Source organism: Netta rufina (assembly GCF_964035555.1).
Source record: "Netta rufina genome assembly, chromosome: 20".
NCBI classification, from domain to species: Eukaryota; Metazoa; Chordata; class Aves; order Anseriformes; family Anatidae; genus Netta; species Netta rufina.
The window spans coordinates 6662706-6688649 of NC_140144.1; the positions used below are offsets into that span (position 1 = coordinate 6662706).

A 25944-nucleotide genomic window follows, 5' to 3' on the forward strand; every position below is an offset into this window, starting at 1 on the left:
GTACCAAAGCAGGGATCTTTAAGGGCATGGAGGCCCCTCTGCAATAGGATACAGAGGGTCCTGTGAACTGCAAAGAGCCCCAAGCTGGTTCATTTAATCAGTCCAGGGATATTCTCCTAATCTGAAGTTTCCTAGAAGCTCTCATCTCCCACATATTTTAGCCCTTCCACCATTGACGGAGACTTACTATATTTGCACTTCACCACCATCAGCAAACAACCACTAACCACCCAAGTCACAGCAAGAGGGGCAGGTACATCGGGCCCCAAACCTCACCCCAGGTCCGTTCCTTACAGCCCACTACCTGGAATAATGTGGCAAAATCCACCCACCCCACCCCTGCAAAGCAGATGTTTCTGCTTCATCCTTGGAAAAAAAAATAAATAGACACACACCCTGAAGTGGCCAGCTTTGCTCAGGCAGACTCAGCTATTTCTAGGCTGCTAGAATCGTGCCCATTTTAGCAGCAAGTCTGTTCTCACTTGGATGTGTCCCCAGTGCTAGTAGGGCCCTAGACCATCTGGCCAAGGCCTAATGATGCCCTCTAAGTCACTGCCTTAATTTCCCAGGTCAGCAGCAGCTATGTCCCTAAGGGTCCCAGCGGTCCCCAAGGGTCCCAGTCCCACATGGGCAGATGCCCGCAGCAGCACAGCGTGCTGCAAGAGCAGGACTTGCAGTCAAGCACCAAAATCCTGCTTCTGCCCAGCAAAACTCAGTGTGGACACCAAAAGGTCAGAGTGAGATCCTAGCTGGCACGCGGGGGTGACTTCAACCCTCAAAGTAAACCCCTGCAGGCTGTGTGCAGAGGTCAGGTATGGCACAGCATGTCCACGACCCCCCAGGGCAAGGCACCGCTGTTTGCCAGCAGCTGTGGGGCTCCTTGGTTGTGGGGTCCCATGTGAAGAGCAAAGGGCTGATCCTGCCTGGCCCTTAACTCTCAGCTCTGCTCCCAGCAAGCATCTCCCAGTCAGACCCTGCTGGGCGAGCACCTGTGGTTTGAGGAGAAAAAAGGAAAAAAAGTTGTTGAGACCTTGCAGAAGCCTTAACCCTCTGGACGGGCTCTGGCAGAAGGGTTGAGCATGCCTGCTGCCTTCTTCCTATACTTCTTGTAGGACTATAACCTCCAGTGCATGAAGGATTCACTGCTTCCTGTTATCTCTCTCGTAATTACAAGAGCACAGGGAAAATCTGTGTTTCCAGAGCAGATATGGGCCATATTGTTTTCTGTTTTGCGTCCTGCAGGGAATCAGAAGTGAAGTTTTTAGAAAAGCCAGAGCCAGTTAGAAGCACTGGGGGCTGGACGCTCCTCCTCCTGGTCCCAGCTCCTGAGGTCAGGAGGGAAAGCATCCAACAGTGGCAGAAAGACAGATTGTTGTAATTTAAACATTTGAGAGAGGCAGAGAGAGGGACTTTCTCCCCAAGCGTACACGACGTGATGGTATGCCTCTCCTGATCCCTGCAAACCCTTGCAAGAGAACATTCCGAGCAGTTTTCCTATATGAGCACTCTCCCACGTGTGCCAAAAGGCAGTGACAAGGATGAAAGCTGCTTCCTCCTCCCACCCTCACGTCGCTTTTGGATCACAGAAACGACAAGGGGATTCTTTGTGATCTGCCCTCCCTGTTACAAAAAGCAGAAGACCCAAAGGGATCAAGAGAAAAACAACACCAGCCTCATTAAGAGAAGCATCTGCAGCCACGGGGCTCCAGGCAAGCACTCCTTATCCTTCAAGGAATCGACAGCTTTCCAAGGCGAGACACTGAGCAGCACACGGCCAGGGAACAGATGCTGTAACTGGAGGATGGACAGCCTCACATCTTTTAGGGAAAACCATCCGACGGGCACGTCCAGCACGGGTCCTGCCCTGCAGCACACTTCTCCCACATGGCAGCTCCAGCAGGGTCACAGCAGGGAGTGCAGAGCAGCTCTGCCAGCCCTAGAAGCTGTGTCCTACCTGCCAGCAGCCAACCACCCCCCTACACCCACCTCATCCACCTCCAGAGGTCAGCTGCCACGCGATATCAACACATCAGAGCCAAGGCTTCAATGCACAAACCAGGCACCATCCTCCCATGCAAGAGCTGTGAGCCATCAACTCCTCCCTGCCTTACTACACCTGTAGGTCAAATCACATCATTAGGGGAAGAGCCCACGTTCCCCGTCATTTGATATCAAATGGAATGTATATTGAATTTTCAGCTAGCTTGGACAAAATCCTTCAGAAGTTGCTTGTGGAAATCATCTCGCATTAGACAGGCAAGTGGTTGGCTTAGTTTCCTGCTAACGCTATGCTTTGAGGGGGGAGGACAAATCGAGGGCTTTCGTTATTTTTCTGAAGGAATATCGGTTTTTACACCAGAGAAATGATTTCACAGCAGAAAAATCCAATGGCTAGAAATCAAAAATGTAAACATTTCTACGTAGCCTCTCAGGATTCGTGTTCTGCCAAAACACCAGAGGAGCACCAGACGACACGCAGGGTGCGTGCCCCAGCACCACTGCCCCCACCACAGCACACCACACGTCCTTCCTTTCCAGGACAGCAAAAAGCAATTAGCCCAAGTGCTGATGATCCCCAAGGAGAGCATTTCAGCCACGTGAAAAGCGAAACCCATAGGTACAAGAGCCCGGGACTTAAATTCTATCCCCCTAAAATGAGCATTAACAGCTGCTGAACCAGCTTCTGTTTTCTGGCCTCCTAGGCACCGCTGCTCCTTTACTGAAATTGCCCCAGCAGTATCAATTAGAGGAAAACTGGCCAACTCCCCATCGTATCCCACCCACTTGGCATTAACCCATGCACAGCCCACCGCTCCCCCCTTCACAAGTGCAACCCTGAGCCACATTTCTATTTTCAGTGCTCTGCCAGTGTGGTTAACCGGCTGCCTGGGGCTTACCAAGTCAATCTGTTGGGCAGGAAATTAAAAAAGCTTAATTTATAACAGGGCATTTACTAAGGCCAGGAAAGGGGGGATGGGGGCAAACTATAGGGTGTGCCCACGCTGATTTCCAGGCACCCTATGGACTCACACATCCCACCACCCCGCTCTAACGCTGCAGCTCCTTCCCTCCAAGATGGTGCAGCAACCAAGCCAGGACCCACTGCTTGAAGTCCATGCCTTTTCTTGCCAGTTTTTCAGGAGATATTGTCCCAGGACAGCATCTTAACACTGCTAGCCTTGCTAAGTGTTGGAGGAAAGCATCCTGAGTATTAGGAGTTACCACATTAATTTAGAAGTGGCAAGGAAGAAGAGGAGCTTACTAACAAGCTCCAGCTTTGTTTTTGCAAAGCCACTGAAGCAGTACAGCAGCAACAAGCCTGCTTCCAGAATATTATCCAGGTTTTTCTGTGTACAGCCTACATCAGCAGTTGGTTTCTGAGCCCCTGGCAACTACAATTGCCGAACCCCTGCTCCAGACCCTTGCTAACATTTAGGTGCCCGAACATTTCAGATTTCAGCTGAGATTTCATCTCGTAACTCTCAAAATACAGTGAAACAGAGCTGTCTGGCACCAGCTGAAGCACCTGGCTTGGAAGCTCCTTTTTTTTCCATTTCTTCTGAGCAGAATGACACTTGTGTTCAGCGTGACTCATCTCCTTGACCTTTCTATTCACTTTTAATGGTGCAAGCTGGAAATAAGGGCATACAAACAATGTGCTCATTATTCAGCTGGTGAACTGCAGCCCTCGGACCAGCTCTCTACCCTGCAGCATACAAGGGCACACAGCGTGCGCATCTCATTCCAGCACATCCAGGATGAGCCCCTCCAAGACCATGCAACCCCACTGCTTATTTCACAGCGGAGGGGTACAGCCCAAGGAGCTCGTACCCTACTGGCAGAAGTCCATATAAAATGGTGCACAAGTGCAAGAGATCCTGGGAAACTGGCAGTGTCACCTCCAGGAATTCAGCTGCAAGGAATTCTTACCGAGGTATTGTCCTGGAAACTGAAAAGGGGGTGGAGGGAGGAAGGGAAGAGGAAAAGGGGCCGGCGAGGCTCTCAACCGAAGCACAGCTTTCCTGCATGTCCACACAGAAAATAGAAACCCCAGCTGACGTGTGAATGAAACTAAATCCGGCCACTAAAACTTCCTGAGAGTCCCTCCAAGCAGGGGCTGCAGCAGACCCCTCGGTGACCTCTCCTCTCCGGGAGTTTCCCCTCATTGACTTGGTGCAGCGTTTCCAACAGAGCCGCAGCTTCCCCCACCCTCCGCAAGCTGCAGCAAAGCAGAGCACGAAGAAAAGGGCTTTCAACAGTTTGCTTAAAAGCTGAGCCAGGAAAAAAAAATTATTACTTTATTTACTCTGAAAGAATTAGCATCTCCCTGGCTGCAGAGGCACAGCATGATGCAGGCAGGGATGGCACGCAGGGTCAGCCTGAGCCAACAGACCCAGATGCACTGAAGCCCCACAGGTCACCCAGATCCTCAGCAAGACACAGCTTCCTAAGGGGAGCACAGCCCCTGAAACACACCCCATCCCTTGCCAGGAAAATAGGGTGCCTGGGTCCCTTAGGTGAAAGCCAGACCCTGTTCAGATAGATGGGAAGTTGGCCCTGAGCCTCATGAGCTGAGCATCACAAGGAATACAGCATCAGGCATGGGGGACTTCACAAGAAATCAAACCAGACTCATTAGGGACAAATGCACTCAGCCCAGGGCCTGTATGAGGGCGGATATTCAGTAACAACACACTGGAATTGCTTTCTTATAGCACCAAGAGCCGAACATCTCCAGCTCCGAGGCAGTGCCAGACTGACATCCACTCACCTTACAGCCCAGGGTTAGCACACAACACCCACAGGGTGCCCCAGCCTCACTATCCAGCACCCTGCTTCCATTTCCATCCCTCCAGCTTCCAGAAGCTTTTCTTCCCAGTAAACTAAAGCATGTGTGGCTGCCTAACAGACCCTCCACCGCCTTCAGATTTCACTTACAGACTATTCTTTAGAGCATCGAGAGCAGCAGATGTAAGGGCATAATGCTCCATGTTACTCCCCATCATCTAAACTGTAAGAACAGTCTGTTCAAAGTCTGAAGACAAAAACCCAAACCTTTTTGGATTTGCAGCGTGTGATGCACTAGTAGTGTTGCTAGACAGGAAGAGACCAGCCCACAGAGGAAAAGCATTTTTCAAGCAGACAACTCAGACCACAACTGAGAACATAACCTGAGGCACGGGGATGAAAAAGGGCTCAGAATATTTCAGTGCTTGAAAACAAATGCGTCTTGCTGGCATATCAGCATCCAGCCTTACTTCTGTGTTACAGCAGTGACTCGAGGCCAGGTTCTGTGCAGGGAGAGAGGATCAGGCCCCAGGGCATCAGAAATGCAAGGGACTTGCCCAGGGGCTGAAAAGCTGCAACAGAGCTTGGGAACGAGCACTGGTGTAGCTCACTCCACTCATTCAGTCCCCAAGCCATCCTTTTTCTTTCCAGCTCCTTATACAACTTTGAAGAAAAGCTTCTGCATTGTAAATACATTACTATCATTTTCCTAATTTCAGAAGTGACATCTTGACATTGTGAAAGCTTCCAGATGATGCAAAGAATCCTGCTGGCTTCTGGAGAGAAGAGTCCAGACTCAGAGCAACCAACCTCAAAAATGCCTTTTGTGTAGTTCATTTATTTTAGTTCCAAAGATTTTCCAGACGTGTCCGCAGAGAAACCACGGCATCATTTGGATGGTTCACTCCGTGCTAGGCTTCATTTCAAGAGCCTTGAAATCTGCCGACAGTAACCCAATGGCTAATTACACCCCATTGCCAACCTAAGTTTTTTCCACATAACATGAGATTGTTACAATTTTTCCATTCTTTCATGTCTCAACTTTTTTTCCGGTTTTAGTCATTCTTCCCATAGTGGGTTTTTCTTGATTTGTTTGTTTCACACAAAGGTCTCAATTTTAAGGAAAACTGCCAGTTTGCAAACTCAGCACATATCCGCGTGAGCTTCAGCAGAGCTACCAAGGATAAAAAAAAAGAAAAGCTTTGATATACACCAAAGCCAGGCTGCAGCTGGAAAAGGGTCCCAGCAACTTCTCTCAAGCAAGCCAGGAGGGCAAAGGAAGGGTGCATTGCCTAAACAGCTGAAGGAAAAAAGCAGGTAACACCAGAAGGTAGAAGATCTTAAGGGTCTGAGGACAGCACCCTGCTTACCTTGGTCAGAGGTTTGCACCCACAGCCGGTGAGGCTAACTCAGGACACTGCTACATGTCCTGCTGATGCTCAAAGTCTAGCCACTTTCAGAGGTTTGGTTCATTGCCACTGGTCCAAGGAGCCTGCAGTTTGCAGAAGGCTTTAACTCTCACCAGCAGAATAGTTTTACGCAGTAGCCCCACTCCCTCATTCTCCAGTATCTACTCCGCAGTCTTGATGGCTTGGTCTTCGGGGTAATTTTCTGCTAAAGGATGGGTATCAGGAGGCTTAAAACCCTGAGTAAATCACGCCAGCAGTCTGCTCCACAGGCACAAAGCGGCTCCTGACAGAAGTTAACTCTGCACAAGGGGCAGAGCTTTCCCCAGGGCCAAACCAAGCCCCACAAACACACTTGAGCTCCCCCTGGTTTGCCACAGGGCGCCACACCACATCCTGCTGTGGACGTGGGGCTCGCTGCTTTCTCCAGAAGGCACAGCAGTGTTCATCTGGAAGGTTTCCCTGTCCTGAAGTCTCCTAAAACCTCTCCAGAAAGTCACTCTCCCAAAAGCAAGGAATAAAAGCAGTGCTATTCCTGACAGCTCTGTAATGATAAGGTGGTGGGGTCATAATCAGAGAAATCCAAGCAAAAAAGAACCAAGAACGGCACTAAGCAGCCCTTACCCAGACGAACACAACCAAGTCCACATCTCAGCACAAATCAAGCTCGGGATCAAGAGGCACAGCAGGAGCAGTGCCTTTTGTGGCACGGGTCCTCCCTTGGGGCTCCCCCAGCCACCACTGATCCAAGGGGGACCCCCACATTGGGGCAGACAGGGGGTCCCAGCACAGCTCCACTTCCAGGCCCTGCTGCTCGTACAGGACAGACCTGCCATGAATCCAGGTCAGACGGTTGCCTTCCATATGGCAACTCTATTCCAAAGCAGCTCAAAATGTCAATAGCTCGGGGAACCCTGCAGATCATCAGGCTGAGCTGCGGAAGCACAATTGTGTGCGCATGCCTTTGTGGTGACACTGACACTCACTGTTGGGCAAATAGTGAAGATATTTAACTTGACCCAGTTCCAGCAGATGACTGAAAGGCCTCAGCATTCCCAGAGTGTCCTCAATCACTGCATCAGACCTGCAGAGTAAGGGCTTTCCTACAGGCGTGAGGGGAAGCCTACACTGGAAAGAGTCTTCCTCCACATGAATGTAGTTTGAGGTGTAACTTGTAGTTCATTTCTAGTGTATTTCCTAAATAATGATCCTGTTTTAAACTGGAATTTCCATTCTCCTGTTTTCACACAGGGGAAGTAATCATGTTTTCAACCAAAACCCAAATTTAACGTTTCCTTAGTTTTATAGGATAGCTGCTTCCCAAGGATAAGGTTCCTGCTAAGCAAATTGGGTGAACACATACGTTGCCACATGGATACAAATATATATCTGGCACTTCATCACATGCAATGCAGCAGGGATTTCTACAGCCATAGGGACCGCTACACCTCAAAGTCAATTCACCCTGCAACAGAACAGGAGCTCAAAATGCACTTGTTCTTCCCAATTCACTTGGACCAGGCATCTCTACCCAAAAACCCGTGTACACAGACCGTGCTAACCATCTCTAACACAGGTGCCAAACAGCAAGCCAGCAAACAAGCTCAACCCTTTGAAAGCCCTTCAAGGCCAAGAGCCACCCCTACACCTGCAGTGTCTGCTGCTGTCCAACAGCCCCGGGCTCAGCTCCTTGCCCCCAGCCCTTCCTAGGTCCCTCCACCCTCCAGCTGCATCGACAAGGAACCACAGCAGCACCACGCTGATACCTCACACCCTACCTACACCAGCTCCTCTGTTCCCCTTTCCCTGATTCCCCCATATAAGGTTTGTCAGCCCAAAAAGCACATGATCTTCAACCTGCTTCTGTGAAAGCACTCCCAGTATTGCTATACGCAGTTCTTTGAAGTTTGGGAATCGCATGTTTGCACAGTACAGCTGGCCATGCAGCTCCCACCTGCTCCAAGAGCAGCCCTGCAATGCGTTCCCCACACCACACTGCAGTCCCAGCACCCAAATAGCAGCCTGAAGGAGCAGGGCATAAGACAAAAGTAGAAAACGTAACTTAAAATCATTTGCTGATTTGTTTTACTGCTACAGACAAAGAAAAATTCAGACTGAGGAGTGGTTTCCTGGAAAGCATTCCCTGATTTATTTCAGAAGTCCAGACAAAACTCACATTACCTAAAAATGCATCTATAAATGGTACTTCCCCAAACGCCTCTGCATTAGCGATATGTGCCACGGCAGTGCCTTCTGCTTTTTTAGCATCTGCTGCAATAGTTTGTCTTGGCTTAAAGAACAGATCTAATTCAAAGCAGTTATGAGAACATACTCTGAAACCATGCCCTGAAGCTGGGCTGTGGGACAGATGGGGAGCTTTGAGGCACAAACAGCACCAGGACCTCACTCCATCGCCCCTGGCAGAGGAAAAGCAGTCCGGGACACACTGCTGGGTGATAGGACATCCTGCCATTAACAGGCTGGGCTGACAGCAGCAAATATTTTTGTGTTGGAGCTCTGAAGGAACTAAACGGTACTTTAAAATTAGAGCTGCTGTGCTGAGCATCACAGACAGCACTGCTGCCACACAGACAGCAACAGCACTTCAACAGGTTCCCTTGGGAGCTGCCAACAGCCAGCCCAGGCACTAAGCAGACCACGGTGATCAAGCTGGAGACAGACTTAAGAACATGTAATATACACTAAACTTAATCACCTTCCAATTGTCTCATGGAGTTTTTACACCAGATTGAGCTCGCTCCCAGGCTCACACCTCTACCCGCACATCACTGTCCTGCTGCAGAGGAGGCAGAGTTCAGAGCAGGAACCACAGCACTGCATCACCCCCAAAGGTGGGACAGGCATCACCACAGCCCACAACACATCATGCAGCTACAGGTAACCATGAGACACTGGGGAATCCTATTCTGCACGGTAAGAACCTGAGAAATCCATCCCCATTCAGCAACAAAAAGTGAGGGGCGGGGGTCAGTACCCGTTTAAAAGGATGCACATCCTTTTTGCAGTCCCCCCCTATTTATTCTAGGACAGAACAGCTGCATGCACTAGGAACACCACCAGTTTTATTGGCTTACTCTTGCTTTTACAGGACATTTTACATGCCAGGATCCAGTAGTGGAGCTCTGACACAGCAACGCCAGCAGGCAGGAGGTCCACGCTATCATTGCTTTTTGCACATGAGAAAGGATCGGTAATCTCCAACAGACTTTGCCTTAGAGAGCTACAACCTAAGAGCAGGAATGAAAAGGGACCCAATCCCTAAAGAATCATGGCCCAAGCAATGCAGCTGTGCTTTGGACCACAGAGCCAACACTCCCATTAGCTCTGCTGGGAGCCAGCTCCTCGATCATGGGTCAGGAACCAGCTCCTGCATCCAGCCCTGCAGGGAGGCGAGCGCCAGAGCAGCCTTCAAAAACTGCCTCTAAGGGAAGGGCCTGCAGAGGCATTTCATCCTGACCCCAGCTTACATGGAAGAATAATAAATTACCTAAGCCAAATGCCTGCACCCTGTCCCCTGGACGGAGCATGGCTGACAGCTGGGCTGCTTTTAACTGAAAGTCCTGTTCCAAGCTGGCAATGCACTGACAGCATAATCCAGGTTTTACACTGGAAATCAGAGTCGCCATCAATTCCAAGCTTAAAGTCATATTTCTTCTTGTAAAACAGTATCAACGCTTTCAATTGGCAAAATATGAAACAAAAGGACTTCTAACTGGCTGGATAAGGATTATTCTTTAGCTCATTCTGGATGACTGGGGAAGAGCCAAGGGGAGAAGCAACAGATGGTAACTGGATACTTCATAATTTCCAGCATTTTTATTTCTTCTGAAGAGCATGCCATGTATTATTACACTTCTCTACCACTAAAGGAAACTGCTGCTTCCAGAAGTTTTCACCCAAAAAAACAATCCAATTTTATAGGCATTTGTAAAAGTATAGACAGGCTCCAACTTTGCGGGTTGGATTTGTGTGACATCATCTGTTAAAATATGGGAAAATGTGAGCTGGAAGGGCAGTGTTCAGAGGCAGTTCAGTTCGTGCCATTCCTGACACTGGGATTTCTCTATTTTCCCTGGAAGCCTTCTGTCCTGGGTTCTTCTCCCTTTCTTTGGGGACACCTGATGGATCTGCTGCTGAGGATGAGCACAGAAGTGCTTCACCTCTCCACACACAGAAACCAACTGAACTGAAACTGAAACAATCCTGGCTGAAATAAAACCCAAGAAAACTTGGAAAGATTAAAAGGCTATAAAAAGCATTAGTCAATGCCATCACCAGTCCAAATCTGACTCCTCCCTCATTTAAATTATTTGATGCCCTATTAGGAGGCTCATTAAGAAAACTCAAAGCTTTCACTACAAGAGCCATTACTTGGAGCAACGGGCTGGCCCTACAAAAGTTCACCAGCCACCCATCACCTCGTTAGCTCCAGCCAGAGCACAGCTCTGCTTCCTGCAGCTGCCGCCCAGGGCTGGACCCAGGACTGCCAGAAAAGTTACCTGCAAACTTGAAAAGGAGCTAGGTCCTATGCTGAAGCTGTCTGAAGGATACACACTGACAGGCAATATGCCTAGGGATGCTCTGAAACCACTGAAACATCAGTACAGCCACAGACAAAAGAAAAAAGAGAACTTCATAAACTTTCCTTTGAAATAGTTGAGACTGAAGGTAGTTCAGTTTTCAACTAACACAAAGTCAGGGTGGCCAGACAAGCTGGCTGCACAAAAAGGGAATCAAGAAGAGCTAATATCATCCCAGTATTCTCAGAGAGAACTGCTCTAGCAGCCCAACACAGACTCTAGCAGTAGGTCCCACTGCTGTTAACTTTTTCTGGCAGCGATTTTTATTCATTGACCAGCACTTATTTTCCCCATCTTGTTCAAACTCTGCAAGCAAACCAGCAATGAAAGCACTCCTCATATGCCACCTTTCTTAAGGAAGTTTTAGGAACCCAGAAACTATAGTCTGCAACCACGCTGCTACACACAGAGTCCCACAAGTGTTCACCCTGCTAAGAACCAGCCCCGCAATCCCCACTGCCTGGGCTGCCCAGGGAAGACAGCAAGCACGCAAATATCGAGCATGAATGCTGAATCCCAGACATCTCAGCTCTTTGCTCTTCAGACCACTACTCCATTTCTCAAGTTACCCTGCACGACTCCAACTTTTCACATTTCAGAAGCAGCCTTGCCAACAAGCTAGCCGTCCCCTCGCAGGACTGTCCAAAAAGAGCTCGGTGCACCAATACCAAGTGCCTGCTGCAGCTTCAGCAAACGCCCTGAGAGCACACAAAACTCTTAGAGCAGCTCCACAAGTCTCCATCCAGCCTGCTCTGGCATTTCACATCCACCCTGGGGACGGCAGACATTTGGAAAGCAGAGCTCTGGAAACGCGCTCTGCAAAACCAGAGCGCTCGCCTGGTGAAACCGAGCGCTCAGCCCCGCTTCTGCCTGGCTGTCCAAGTGACATTCCAGGCTCTCGCTGCACGCCCAGTGCTGCTCCACATCTGGTGCTTCTCTGCACTTCCTCCTGCCCCGCTCAGGAGCCACGATTTTAAGGAGAAACCCGGAAAATTCGGGCTGGCGAGGCGAGAGGGCAGAGCGCGCCTTGAGGAGCCGAGCAGGAACTTCTGCACAGCTTTTTTTTTTTTTTGTGTGTGTGTGAGAGATCTGGGCTTTGATGTACGGCGGGGAGAGCAGATTACTTGTGGACAAAAGTTTCTGCTCCTCGGGGAGGAGAGCTGTGCAAGAAGAGAGGCTCGGTTAAACACATCCCCACGCCCGGCCATATAAAGAGCTGCAGCCTCCGCCAACACGTCCCAGCTTTTTGCTGCAGGACACAAAAAAGCAACAGGCAGACTCTTTAAGAAAGACGAATAAACTATTGTTTTAAGGGTGTTTTTTTTTTTTTTTTCTTCCTCCCCTTTTACGGGCCCCCTGACAAATGGCATTCAGACCCGAGCAGCTGAAGGGTTTTTTTTTCCCGGAATGCAGCCCAGGAGCGCTTCGCCCCGCACAAAAGCCCCGCTCGCAGGGCGCAGCGGCCCCGGCTCGCTTCTGGCACCCACCAAAGCCTAAAGAAGAGGGTCCCGGGGGGGTCCCCCTGCCTCTTACCTGCCCGGCCGAGGGACACGGCACCCAGCAGCAGCAGCAGGCAGCTCCGTATCCAACTGCGCCTTTTCCACCGCGTGTGCGTATCCATGGTCCAAAAAAAACGGGGTACCAGCTCGGGACAATTCAGGGAGAAAAAAAATGCAAAAAAAAAAAAAAACCAGGAAAAAAAAAAAAAGCAGCTCGGACCCCCCCCCGCCAACCCACCCCCCCCGGAGAGCAGCCGCCCTATAAAGCCATGGGATGGGCGAAAAGCTCTCGGGGGCTCCGCCGCGCTCGCTCCACCGCTCTGGCCCCCGGCCCCTGCCTCGCTCCTGCGGCGCAAAACTTTCTTTTCTCTTTCCCCCCCCCTCCCCTCCTTCCCTTTTCTTCTTTTAAACCCAAGGCAAGAGTTTGTCAATCTGGGAGCCGAGCAGCAAATCAGGGCCGGGCGGAGCAGCCCCCCCGCCCGGGTCGGCCCGGCCCCCCCGCCCGCCCCCCAGCCCGGCCCGGCCCCAGTCCGGGACATTGGGGGGGGGGGGGCTCAGCACGGCTGGGTGGCTCCTAGCAGCACCCCCAGCCCTGGGGTTTCTCGGGGCGAGGGGTTTGGAAGGGGCAAAATGCAAGGATTTGGTGAAAAGGAGGCTGGCGCTGCAAGGAGGGCGGTGGAGAGGCAGCGGGGCTGCTCGCCCCCTGGTCCCAGCACTGCTCTGCTCCTCTTGGTCTTTTTGTGGAGCTACCGAGCACTGCTCGCTTGGGAAAAAACACCAAGGGACGGTGCAAGGGACATGCACCACCAGCAACACCGAAGGACAGTGCGTGTCCCTTGCACCAGTGACAAGCGCTGAGGAATGGTGCAAGGGACGTGCACCATGAAGTGACAAACACCAAGGGATGCGCACCACTAAGTGACACCCCAGCACCCAGGCAGACTTTGCATCCACCCCTCAGGCCCCAGGGTCCTGGCAGAGGCTGAACCTTGCACTGTAGGGCCGGGGGCACACAGCGCTGCAGCCCCCAGTAAGCCCCAGATCAGAGCAGGAAGGGAAAAACAACCAGGCGCAGCCTTCCCCTTAAGGTGCTTCCTAGCACCGATACCTGCTGACCTGAACGATGCCCACTGCTAGCACGCACCCAGCTGAAAAGTCCCTAGTCCTGTGACTTGAGTATCTGGGGTCACCAGATTTCAAGGCGCAGCGATTTCTCCTACAGACTCATGCCCTAAGCCCCACCAAAGCATCCCAGCCCCTGCAGAGCAGCACCTTGAGGCCCTTTATTGTCCATAGGGGAAATAACCATGGCTGGCACCTGCACTCAGCACTCTGCCTACATCAGCCTCCTCATCCAAGGGTTTGGCACTCAGCACTGCAAGAGCCAGGATAGCCACTGGCTGTTCCTGCTTATCATCAATAATTAGAGGGACAACACATGATTTGGAGTCACTTATCCTGTCCCTGCTTTGGGACATCCACTGGAAGGCTCGGTACAACAGGGGTTACACTGAGCTATTTGCTCAGCATTGATCTTTGAGCTGCCAGAAGCTCCTTGGGCAGGTAATTGCTCTCAGCTGGCACATCAAAAACCCAAAAACACAGGAGGCCAAATCCCACCAGATCCGTACAAGGGAGCAAAGGAAAAACAGGTGCTGCCTGTGCGCTCAGCTTGGAGCCTAAAGAGGCTATCTCACAGTTCCAAGGAAAGAGATGCAGGAAGCGTTTCCCTTCACCTAGACCTCTTGGGATGTCCTCCCCTCCCACCAGCCTCCATACAAACCTGGAAAGGCCCCAGCCTAAGCTACACACGGGAGGCTGTTTGCTGATGGAGCTGCTCACCGGAGGCAGGGGAGGCACACGCTGGCTGCACGCCCGAGCCAGGAGCTGGAAGAGGCACGCAGCTCGCACGTGCTGGCTGCAGCCCTGCGCAGGGTGAGTACAGTGCCAGTGGCACTCCCGGGCACGTCTCAGATGAAAGCCTCTTCCAGTACCCACCTTTCATTAGGAACCAGATGACTGGAGGCTGGCGAGACAAATTAAGTTGGGCTCTGTACCCAGGAGGAGCCTGGAGGCGAGTTCTTTCGGTACGAGTAACACCTGTGCTTCCCTGCAAACACCAGGGCAGCATCCATCACCACTGCACCTCCTGCTCCAACATCCCCAACTACTCACAGACAGTCCTTCCCACAGGCTCACAGGTGCCTCTGGCATGGAGCAGAGCAGCTAGTCCACAACTCAAACAGCACATCACAGAGGGAAGATGTTCGCTCTCCCCTTCGGTCACATGGAGAGAACCTCAGGAGTACAGACGAGGACCTATGACAGCTAGAAGGACCAGCAAACCCTGAAGATTGCAGAGACCTCTCCCCAATAACACTTGTTGTGGCAGCAAAACAATGCAGTTTCATCCACAATATTTCTATGGATGTCTCATCCCTGCCCAGAAGCTGGAGAGCCCTCTCAAGGCACTGGCAGCCTCAGTGACAGAGGTGGGGTTTGATTTCAGCCTCAGCCACATAAGCACCAGGACCCTTCATCTGCTCACCCCAGATGTTGCTGGCATTTCTGACCACACAAGCAGCTCATTGTTTTGGGATGAGACCCTTTTTTTTCCAGCTGCAAGTAAAAATCCCATTGCCACCTAAAACCTCAAAGAGTTGAAGTCACCTTCACTTTCAGAGGCATACAGCAATAGGAGGGGGATATCTAGTGCATTGAAAGCACAGCAAATGAGGAAATAAAAGCAGGTCAGAGCAGCGCAGTGCTCATTTACCACCCATACTTCAAGGGCTCCCAAAGCAAAAGCCAGAACACCCAAACCTAGACCTTCACCAGATGTGAAGCCACTTTGCTTTACGCAGCAGCTGAGAGCCTGGCCTAGGGAGTTGTGCCGAGCAGTCCAAGTCAGTCTCCAGTTGCTTTCCAGGTGATTTAGAAGCTTGCACAGACCTGTTTGCCCCTCCTCAACAATAGCAGAGAAACACAGAATTAAGCTTGTAAGAGCAAACTGGAAAATTCCAGCATTTGCATGCCAAGTTTCAAGAGCCAGCCTCTGAGCTGGAGCAGGCTGGATCATCTATCTGCTGCTGCGGGCTCCGAGTAGGCTTACACAAGTTGGGGTGGTTCATGCCAACTCCAAATCCCTCCAGCAGCCAGTTGGGGTAACATCTCTATAGCCAACAGAATGGATTGCAGCAGGGGCAGGTGGCCAGAGATCTTTAAGGAACAGGAGATATTTTTATACGAGTATTTGAGACTAAATGCATTTTGAGCTCAGCTATCATTTATAGGATGGGAGATGCTGGTGAGCTTTAAAAGACTCAAGGTATATGGGTAACAGAAATTGGCAATCATTTATATACTATGAAACTAGTCAAACACGAGCATTCAGCCAAAAAACTCAACAGCATTCTGTAGTTTGAAAGTAAATACTGGGATAGTCAGAAAAACATGAGATTTTACTGATAACCAGTTAAACCCTGTGAACACCTGATGAGAACAGATTGAAAAATGGCTTTCTTAGAATTGCTTGAGCTGTTGCATAAATAATCAGGGAAGACAACTGCTATCAGCAATGACTGCAAATGTTATTCATGAAGAGCACAATCTGTAAAAAGTTTTCCTCTATTCCTAATCTTATAACCTGCCTTTAACACATCCCTACCCCAACCCAACCTTTATGAATTGCTTTATGCTGAAGTCATAACCCTGAACTATGATCTCACACCTGCTGCCATGGAAATGATTCCTTAAATTCAATTTAAGACTTAAGAAAAAAATACAAGCTTAGTGCTGAGACATTTTGAATTAAGAGATTTGAAAAAAAAAAAACAACCTATCCATCTACATACAGGTGAAACACCATTCAGAAAAGCTTTATGGTCCAATAGCAGCTACAAAATTAATTAAATCAGATTAATGTGAATTCTTCCTACAGTTAAATCTCATCTCAGAACAAAAATAAAAACATGGCTCTGGTGGTTAAACACCTGTTTTGGCTTTGGGGGCCAATTCCTTTACAAAACAGCTCCAGCACTCGGAGCTGGACAGACGGCTTGTCCAAGCTTCAGCTGCTCTGGTGGAAATTAAATCTGATTTTTGCCATGAGGTGGCACCAGGACAAGCCCCATCAGTGAAAAGAGCAGCCAGCACAAGGTGGGGCTTGTTTTTTTGTATGTTTCAATGCTTCATAGTCAAAGAGGTTTGTTTAATAGAGGAAATAGCATTATAAGGAGAACAGACTTTCCACTCCTCCTCTTTTTCCAGTGTTGTTGCCTTCTCCTGAGTTTGGTGTTAACTCCAAGCCTTGTATGTTTGAAATGCATTGATATTAAACACAGAAGGGCAGAAATCACACCGCTGTGCCTGTTGAGAAGGATGAACTCAGTTCACCTTCACCTTTCAGTCTGGTTCCTCTCTCCATGCCCAGGCTGGAAGGCCAGCAGGAGAGCTGCTATTCACTTTCCATATCTGTTTTATTTCTAAATGCCCCTATGATCTGTGGTCAACAGCCCAGGCTAAACCCTATATAATCTGTCTAGACTGCAGGCAGATAATCCTTGGTGCTACAGAAAGTGTTACATTAAGCCCTGAGGCTGCACAAGGACCTATGAGTTACCCTGTGATCTTCACAAGGGTCAAAAAAATGAAGATACTCCTCAATTACTCACTCTCGCTGACCCCAAAGAAGGCTTTGTTGAAGACAGGACTGCAGAGTTAATTTCTGAGCTCTAGATCGTCCATCGTAATCATGACAGAAGATTAAAGGTGAGCCCTAACCGCAAGGCTTCCCCGCGGGTCCAGAATTCCCATGGCATTTGGCTTCAGGGGCCAGGCTCGTGTGCCTGCTGGGAATATTCCCATCTAGGCCACTGTGGGGTTTCTTTTCAAGCCTGTCCATAAGAAATGCTTTAGAATTTCCCCGGGGATAAAAAGGGATTGACAGGAATCAAACGAGCAGGTGACAGCTTGCATTCCATGCACCTCCACTTCTTGCACTCTGTGGTCACAAGTTTGCCTTACCCACCACCTGTCAGGGTCACTTCTCCCAGCAATTGTTGGGTTTCTCGTTGCTATTCCAGGAATGCAGGTGAGCAGTTTTGCTGGTACAGCCCATTTTCTAGAAGCGAGGTGCTTCCCCTCCTTGCTACCTCAGATTACCTGTGATGCCAATCAGGGCAGATGTCAACTGTGATCACATCACATCCTCCCTCATTACCTGCTTCTTCGTGTGTTCAACCATGCTATTTTTGTCCGTGCAGTTATTTGATATCGCTAAATACCAGAACTGGGGGTTTCTAAGTACAAGCAAGCTTTCATGTTGCATGGAGGAGAAGTCTGCATTTCATTTTCTCCTACCACATCTACCAACAGTAAGATTCTTCGAGATGAACTCTCCCCTAAAGATGTGCTGGAATCCGACCCAGGAAAGTCCTGAACCTGAAATGAATTGCTGGAAATTTGGGGATATCAAACTGCCTAAGAAATTGGAAGTTGTAAATTTTAACCTACAGTATGTGGAATAGATTTTGTAAGCATGGCAATCCACGCTCACAGCTCTGCTCTGCAGACATCCTTAAAGCTATCTTTTTTTCCTGTATTACAGCAGTTCCAGAGCTCTGAAAACCCTACCAATTTTGGGGATTACAGTCTGTGCCACCTGAGCGTACTCCTTGTGCATATGGGAGGGCACAACACCAACCAGGTACAGTTCATGGTTTAAATGAGATTACTGGATGGAAATTAAGTACCATAAAATTCAGTCTAAGATACCAGGGAAATAATCCTTACATCAAGGTCTCCTCAGCCATAGAAGTAGCTTTTTTGCCCAAAGGAAGTGGCAAAAAATCTGAACGCCTGAGTCACATCAAATCAGTCTGGACAAAGCTATACATGGCTGGGAACGACCCTGCTCTGCCATGAGTGGGTTGGATGACCAGAGATCTTCTCCGCTGATGGTTTGTGTTCCGGTAATCCTGAAAATATTTGCGTGAATTTCACAAGAACGTGTGGTCACAGCACTGAGAATCCGTGCTCCTGCTCCCACCATGGGGCAAGCTGGTTCAGCCTTCCCCTGCCTCAGACACTGACCTTTGCTGGCAAGCACCAGGCAGCACAGCAGGCCCTCCTGTTCATGTTAAACATGCTCTCCTTAGGACAAACAATGGCATTTGCTAGGTTTATTCCCCACACATGAGCTGGTGAAAAAAATCACAGGTAGGTTTTAGTCCCTATGACCAGTAGCAATAGGGAAAGTGAACATTTTACATGTCCAAGCACACCCAAAATTGGTATCATTTATGAATTACTCTATCCACATCTAGTAACTGACATAAGCATCCCAGCACGTTTTGTTTGCACCAGCTGATGGTCCTTTCTTTAGTCCTTCCACTGAAATCGAGCAGCTTCAAACCTGGAGACTTCCATCCAAAGCTTTTTCCCCAGTATTTCTGTCAATTAACTCTGACACAATTTACAGGCAGCCATTTCCATTTGTAATTTTATTGCATTAAAGAGACAAGGCAACATTCCCTGGATTCCCCTTTGATTTCTCAAGATTACAGGTTCATTCCTCTGAGGGCTTCTGGAGTGACAAAGCCCTCAATTTTGTCGTCTTTCCCCCCCCTTGCTGAAGCAGTGGTTTAGAAATTATGAGAATACGAGGATGCTATGCGCACCACCCAGCTATCAAAAAGCAATTCAGACAACGGGCCACAGTCTCGGTAAGTCTAAGCTACTTTCTAAATAGAGAGGGGAAATAAAATGTCAGGCAAAGCAGTCATTTTTGTGGATGAATCACTCAAGGAATCCTATCCAGCTACCAAGTGGTCTCTAACATGACTAATTTTTACTTCTGTCTGTTCAGTGTTTCCAGTAAGTCACCTTTTCAGACACATCAGCACCTTTCCACAAGTCCCTGCTGTATTTTACTCCCTCTTCACACTGATGATTTTTCCAGTTTGGGCAGCACTGGGGCAAGCCAGACAGCCTGGCCTGAGGTGCAGACCTGGGCCAGACCCCTCACTTCTGCTGGGCTCCAGGGTGCAGCACCCACAAGTCCCCCTATTCCCTACTGTAGACCCTCAGTGGTTTGAGGGATGGGATTTTCCAGGGCTGGTGTCTTTCTGTAGCATCCACAAGCTGCTGGATTAGTTACCAACCCTCGCAGCCATCTGAAACTTCACATTGGCTGGTCTCTTCCTCAGACACCTTTCTGCACAAGTCCAAGGTGTTTTGGCCACATTTTCAAGAGGTACAAAATACTCCATTAGCATTTCACCTCCCTTCAAGCATCTGACGCAGAAAAAGACCACAGCAGAGTATCAACCCTAATTGCTCTTTCCTCAGGCATTAAAACTATTCTCACAAAACCATGTCAGGGTACAGGAAGCAGGCAGGCTGTGGTCTGCTGTGCTTTGTATCTGAGCTACAACTAACCCATAACTAACCCATAACTTTTACAAAACAAGCTAGCAAGCCATGCACATACACACCATCAGCTCTCACTTGCAGCACTGTCCCTAAACAACCCAGGAGATCTCTAGGAACCCTGATATTTGCCCTACAGTTTGTAACTGAGTTAAAAGTTGGGTACGGTGACACAGCAAATACTTCAGGATGCAATCAGCTCCGTCACTCCCCGTGGTTTTGCCAGCCCTGGGAAGCAGCACTGTGCTTGCTGGGGGCTCTGCAGACACGCACGGAGCCCCCAGCACACGCAGGCATCCAACGCACATGGGCAACAACTGCACATCAGCACATCGGTATCTGTATAATTAACACTGGGGGAGGAGATTCAGCCAGCATAGAAATTTGTGGTCCTGATGAGGACCAGATGTTTTGTCTTTTTTAGTGCTGCTCACAACAGGAATTTGGCAGGGCGCTTCAGAAACAGGAGGGGAGGCTGGAAGATGCTGGGCCCTGCCCTGATCGCTGCTCACCTGGTGCAGCCCCACCTCCGAACACCACCAAACCACCTCAGTGCCACTAGGGATTTTTTCTCCTTCCAGTTCTGTCCACATTTTTGGAAAACAAAAAGCACAAGGCTGTAGAGACCCCAGTCCAACCCCTCTGCTGAAGGGCACCTACTCCAAACCATCCTCAGCTGCTCCCCTCCACAGGATTAAATCCCCCCAGGAGGGCAGAGCACTTTGCAGTTCATGACACCCCCTGGCTGTGCCACCTCTGCACAGATGGGTTTCTAACACCTACCTGCTCCGATGCCTTTATTTTTTCCATACAGCTTGTTTTCTTCCAGCAAGACTTCCCCCCAGCTTTGTATTCATAAATCATGAGGCCAGAGGGGATCAAGTTTCAGAGGCCATGGGGCTTCACTGAATTAAGTCTTGTTTGAACTGAAGTATCTTCTTTAGTAAACCAAACAAACTTCTTGACCTGACTTGTACTACAGCAAAATGAGCCCAGAAAACTCCTGGCTGCAGCGGGAAGGTATTTTGCTTGTAAAGTCAAGTATAACAGCTTCATGGCACTGCTGAGGAAATGGAAGATCTGAGAAACCCTCATCCAGACATTCCACTGGGCCTGAGGCTGGCCAAAGTCAGGGCTCTCCATAGCCCTTGGGTACCACAAGGAGCCCTTGCCCTGTACCCTTAAAGCTGGTGGTGCTGTGGGGGCCAGGACAGGACCAGCCTGGGACATCTTCTCCTGGTTTGGGACATCACCCTTTTTTCCTCCGTCTCCTACAGATGCTCATCGTGGGGTCATGTTTGGCCCCACAGAGCAGTTTTTCCTCCCCCCAGCAGCAGAAATGCCATCTAGATCATCTAAATTGACATAGCTCCTTCAAAAGCAATGGAGCTTCACACATTTACACTCACAGCATTTCTACCCCATACCTTCCTTTAAATAAAGTCAACTACTTAATCACTAAGCTTGACAGTGGTTTAATTTCCAGGGTGACATTAACTCCTGTCCCAAGCTGGACTCTCATTCTACAGTCTTCCAAGTCCCACAGAAAATTCAGTCCTTTTCCAGCAATGCATTTCCATTTAGACAACTTCTGCCTCATGCCTGTTATAGAGAAGCCCACAAGCACTTTGATTCATTTGATGGGCAACATAAAGTAGCCAAGCTACAGAAGTGGGGTGCCATGGCTTACCTCTACACCAAACCAAAAATCAGGAATTCCAGGACTACTTGCCCCAGTCCCATGCTCTAAGCCAGCTACTCACTTTAGGGACGTTTTTTCATAGACTCCGCTTTTAAGCATCTGTATGTTTAAAAAGACAGCAGAGACTTCTGATGGAGGATTCAATTGACAAAGGTCACCAGAAAACATGACTAATCCATTACGCTGTTAAACAACTCAACATGCAGGGGTTAATCAATGCTAGCCCTCGGCTTAATCCCCCTCTCTGCTAAATAACTCACTGAAAACAAACTCTGCCTGCTAATGTTCTGCAAGGGAAGATAAATGCATACGAGGCTTGAGGAGGTTCAGTTTTCAGAGCTCTCAGCTCCTATACAGCCTGACCACTGTCAGCCTGGCCAGATGTTATTTCCATCCTCGCAAGGATGGGGATTAGGAGAAGGTTTGGCTGGCTCTGATCCAGTTTACAAGAGTCAGAGCACTGGGCTCCTTACCCTGGGTTAGCAGGGCTATCCTGGGCAGACAAAGCAAGAGCCACTATTCCCTCGGGGCTCCTGCACATATTCCAGACCCCTATTTATAGCCATGATTTGTGCTTTTACAAGATGGTAATTTTATGCCGCTCATAAATCTCTCCCTGAAAACTGGTATTTGTAGGTCAGCAAGGAGAGGAAGCCAGCGACCAAAATTACTGAACTTCTGCAGAAACTGTACAATTGGACCACAAACACTGAAAGGCAATTAGGAGGAATCAAAGGACCCTGTGTTGTCTCTCCTGCTGGAAGGGGACATGTTTGTTCCATGAGGATCAGCGGCTGCTGCCTACACATTAAGGAGGTTGTTTGGGATCTGGGAAGAGGGTGACACCATTTGCTTACCTACTGGATACAGCTTACTGCATCGATATGCCAGCCAAGTTTGGACTGGCAAGGCACATCCCTCACATTATGTCATGGAAGCATTCACCTCTTGTTTTCTTCGCATTTCTTACACTTCTGGGACCACATTTTCCCCTCAAAAGGGAATAGATACTCAGATTTCTTTTGACATTTAAAGATACTGAGAAGAAGCTAACAGTAGTAAAGACACCACAGTGTCAGAAAATCCACAAATTGCTGCCCTGTCCTTACGACCCTTCTGCATCCCACTGATTCTGGAGCAGCCTTGCAGAAGTCCAGTCCCCTGGAATAAATGGCTACAGATACTGCATGTCATACTAACTCCTGCATTCATTAGTGTACACTGCATCACTGAAAGATAATACCTTTTACTCCAAATGCTCTATTTTTTACATACTAAGTCTTTATAATTAAGACAGATGTGTCCAATTCACAGAGAAAAATGATGAAAACAAACTATTTGTGTTCAAATGAAAGGGCATTCCAACTTCCAAGTAACTTCACTTTTCATTGCAACTGTTTTTCCTGCCTCTGATTAGCAATAAACGACTTGGAGGATGTTTGCTGCTTGGCCAGGCACCTAAAACACTTGCTGCTTTTCTAAGTTGATTTTTTTTGATATGCCACTGGAAATCGCAAGGTTCACGGAAGAGTTCCTTAATGAATTTTCAAGCTGCTTTTCCTCTCAACTCTCCAAGAACATCTATAATATGACAGACGCTCAATCAAAAGAACACAGTTAGTCCAACTTTAAAACTTACAAAAAGAATAAAATTATTTCTTAAAGCTCCTGCACCTGACCTCTGCCTAGTTACACCCAGGCACATCAGAAGAACTACTTACAGACAAAGAAATCCCATTGCCCTGTGGAGTTTATTTCTTTGCTTCACCATTTTTTCTGCACAATAAGGTGCTGAGATTGGTATTTGAATAAAGACAGCCAGTCACAGAAAGCCTGAGTTGTGCTCCCCCGTGCCTCCCTGCACAGCATCACAGCCCCCAGTTCCCAGCACTGGAGGGGCTCTGCTGGGCAGCCCCCATGGGCTTGGGCCCCTGCACAGCAGCTCTGACCCACACTGAGCAGGCAGCAAATGTGGAAAGCAGATGGGAGAGGAGGAAATCAGGTTCCCAGGAGACAAGGAAAGGAAACAGAGCAGCCAGCAGGAGCAGCACCTGTCCCACCAAGGCCAGTTGCATGCTCCTTATAAAGTGCCTCTGCAGTAGAAGCAGGCCCATCAAGCCACCAGTTCTCCCACACCCTCTGCTAATTTGTCCCAAGGCAGCAGGAAGCAGTCTAGCCTCTAACAGGTACTAGGAGACATCAGCAGGGACCAGGCTGAGGACTTCCAGCAGCAAGACATTGCTCCCGTGGGCTGGTAGCCCACCACGACAGCTAAAGGAAAGCACCTCTCAACTAAATTGTTGGCCTGGGAAAGAAGTCTAAATTATTCCCCAGCCCTAGCACTGGCTCTTTGGTGGATCACTCACTTCCTCTGCAAAAACCAACGTTAGATATTTGTTTTGAGACCTGCTGCCTACCTGTTCTGGAGCACAGATTTAAACCTGGCTTCCCCAGCTGCAGAAGGTAAATGGTAAACATCCACAAGTTTTAGTCCTAGAGATTCAAAGCTTGCCAACAGCAAAACAAGCAAACATAATTCTCAGGAAGCTCTGAATAACATCCTTCAAGTGACTTTTCACTTCATCTACTTTGAGGCAGGACAAGGGAGAAAGTCAGAAGTGGCTCTTTTCAGGTGAGACATACTTTGGTTTAATTCAATAGTAATTCCAGGGAACAGGCATGTGTCAATTATGGGTGCCTGTGCAGTATGATACTGAAAGCTACTCAGTCACATCACAGAAAGTTTAGATTTTAACATACTTTATAGTAGCTGAAGTGTGTCCTAATATTAGAAACCTCCCAGATGTGCTACTTATATCATTTCCTAATCAAGCCATATGCTGGCCTCTTCAGCACCTGCATTTTTGCATCCCCAGAGGAACACCTAAATACCTGACTATTTTTCAGAGTCTGTAGATTACACATGGACCATTGAGCAAGTTCTTCAGACAGGCTGGAAACGCTTTTGTCTGTAGTGTTGCAGCAACTCTGACACACGGAGTTTGGTAGGCTGTGAATGCTGCTTTTCCTGCTCTGGCTTTTCATTTACTGGAGTCCCACAAGCACAGAAGGAATCCGATCTTGCAATTCACAGTTCAGCTTTCGGGGACGGTGAGCATCTCAGCTCACAGAAGACATTCAGCTTGTGGCAGCCCAGGTATCATTTAATAGCAGAAGGGAGATCCACATTTGCTTGTCAAAAAGCAAAGCATAACAGCAGTTAATTCACACGCAGATCCTCTCGGATGGCAATTCCCACACAAAACACACACATACAACAGAACAGAGGCAGCGTTTTCCTAACATCAGTGGCATCACAGCAAAAAATCAAGAGAAATTTGGGGCCATTTGCACAAAAACCCTGCAGAGATTAGATGCAGAATTTGTCCCAGCAACTCTGAAGGTGTGCAATGAGAGCACTGCCATTTGAAGACAAAGCCCTGAAGAACAGAGGGCTGTCACTCAGTGATTTACCTCCTTGCAGGCAGTCCTGGGAGAGGCAAGGAGAGCAAACAAGAGTGCTCTGGCCATCATAGTATCCTCTCCTCCCAGCAATGATGCCTTCCCTCCCAAGGCTCTGTTTAACCCTCCCCAGCAGCAGGTGGGAACATCACCACTCCTCTCACAGGCACACTGGAGGCTCCACAATAAAGCAGCACATTTTCAGCATTGTGCTGAGGTTGAAAAGCATTTAGCTCCGTGGGGTCATTCATCCCCTCGCTGGCTATACAGTTATCATCATTAGGTTAAACAGGGGCTCCCTTGTTCCCTGCATGCTGGGATGGCATCGATAGCCCTGGGGATGAGGAGAGCTACAGCCATCACTCCTGTCTCTTTTAAAGCTCAGCAATGTGAACAGGAGATGATCTGTGGGCATTGTTAGCAAACAGGCAGCAAAAATCCAGCTTTGTGGCTTTTGAGAAGTCGCTGAACATCCCAGCCACAGTTTCCACCATCATGTCTAGTTTATGCATGGTTACACTGCAGCCAACCTGCACACACTGGAACTAGAATGGAAAACCTCAGTATTTAGAGGTGACAGACAAGACTGCTGCTATGCTTCAGGGAAAGGCAGAAAGAGGAGGAAAGTGCCATCACAAATGCTTGTTCTCCACAGCCTACTTCGATCCTGGAAGCAAATTTGGAAATGCAAGCAGTTCTAGTGAGCCGGCAGAGTGCCTCAACGTGTGCGCAAATAGAAGTATTTCTTCCACGTCCAGAAAAGAGTTCAACAGGAGAATTTTGAGGCTATCTGGTAAGAAAATAAATCTCCCGCAAGAAAAAGAATGTCGCAGTATATCAGCTGCCTCCTAGGAGCTGAATTGCTTTTGGCAGTGCTATGTTCATCACTGATCCCGTCCAGAGGTTAGACAGCAGTGCAGCTCCAGCTGACAACCCACGCTGCACGAGGAGCCGCAGCCAAGGCGCAACCCCACTCCGTGGGACACGGGCCATGATCTCCGCCGCTGCCTTCCCAAATTAGCCGAGCTATTTGCATTTCTCATACATACCATGGC

At 48.9% G+C, this 25944-nt stretch overlaps 1 protein-coding gene across 1 annotated transcript in view; it reads right to left on the reverse strand.

Annotated features, from left to right (window-relative positions):
* COL5A1 (collagen type V alpha 1 chain) overlaps window positions 1-12416 on the reverse strand; it is a gene marked incomplete at both ends in the record, with an annotated part of 146534 nt that extends 134118 nt beyond the window's left edge. Inside the window, one exon of the mRNA XM_084299050.1 lies at window positions 12329-12416. Coding sequence (XP_084155176.1) covers window positions 12329-12416 — 88 coding nt within the window. The remainder of the gene's footprint in view (window positions 1-12328) is intronic.
* Window positions 12417-25944: the final 13528 nt, after the last annotated feature.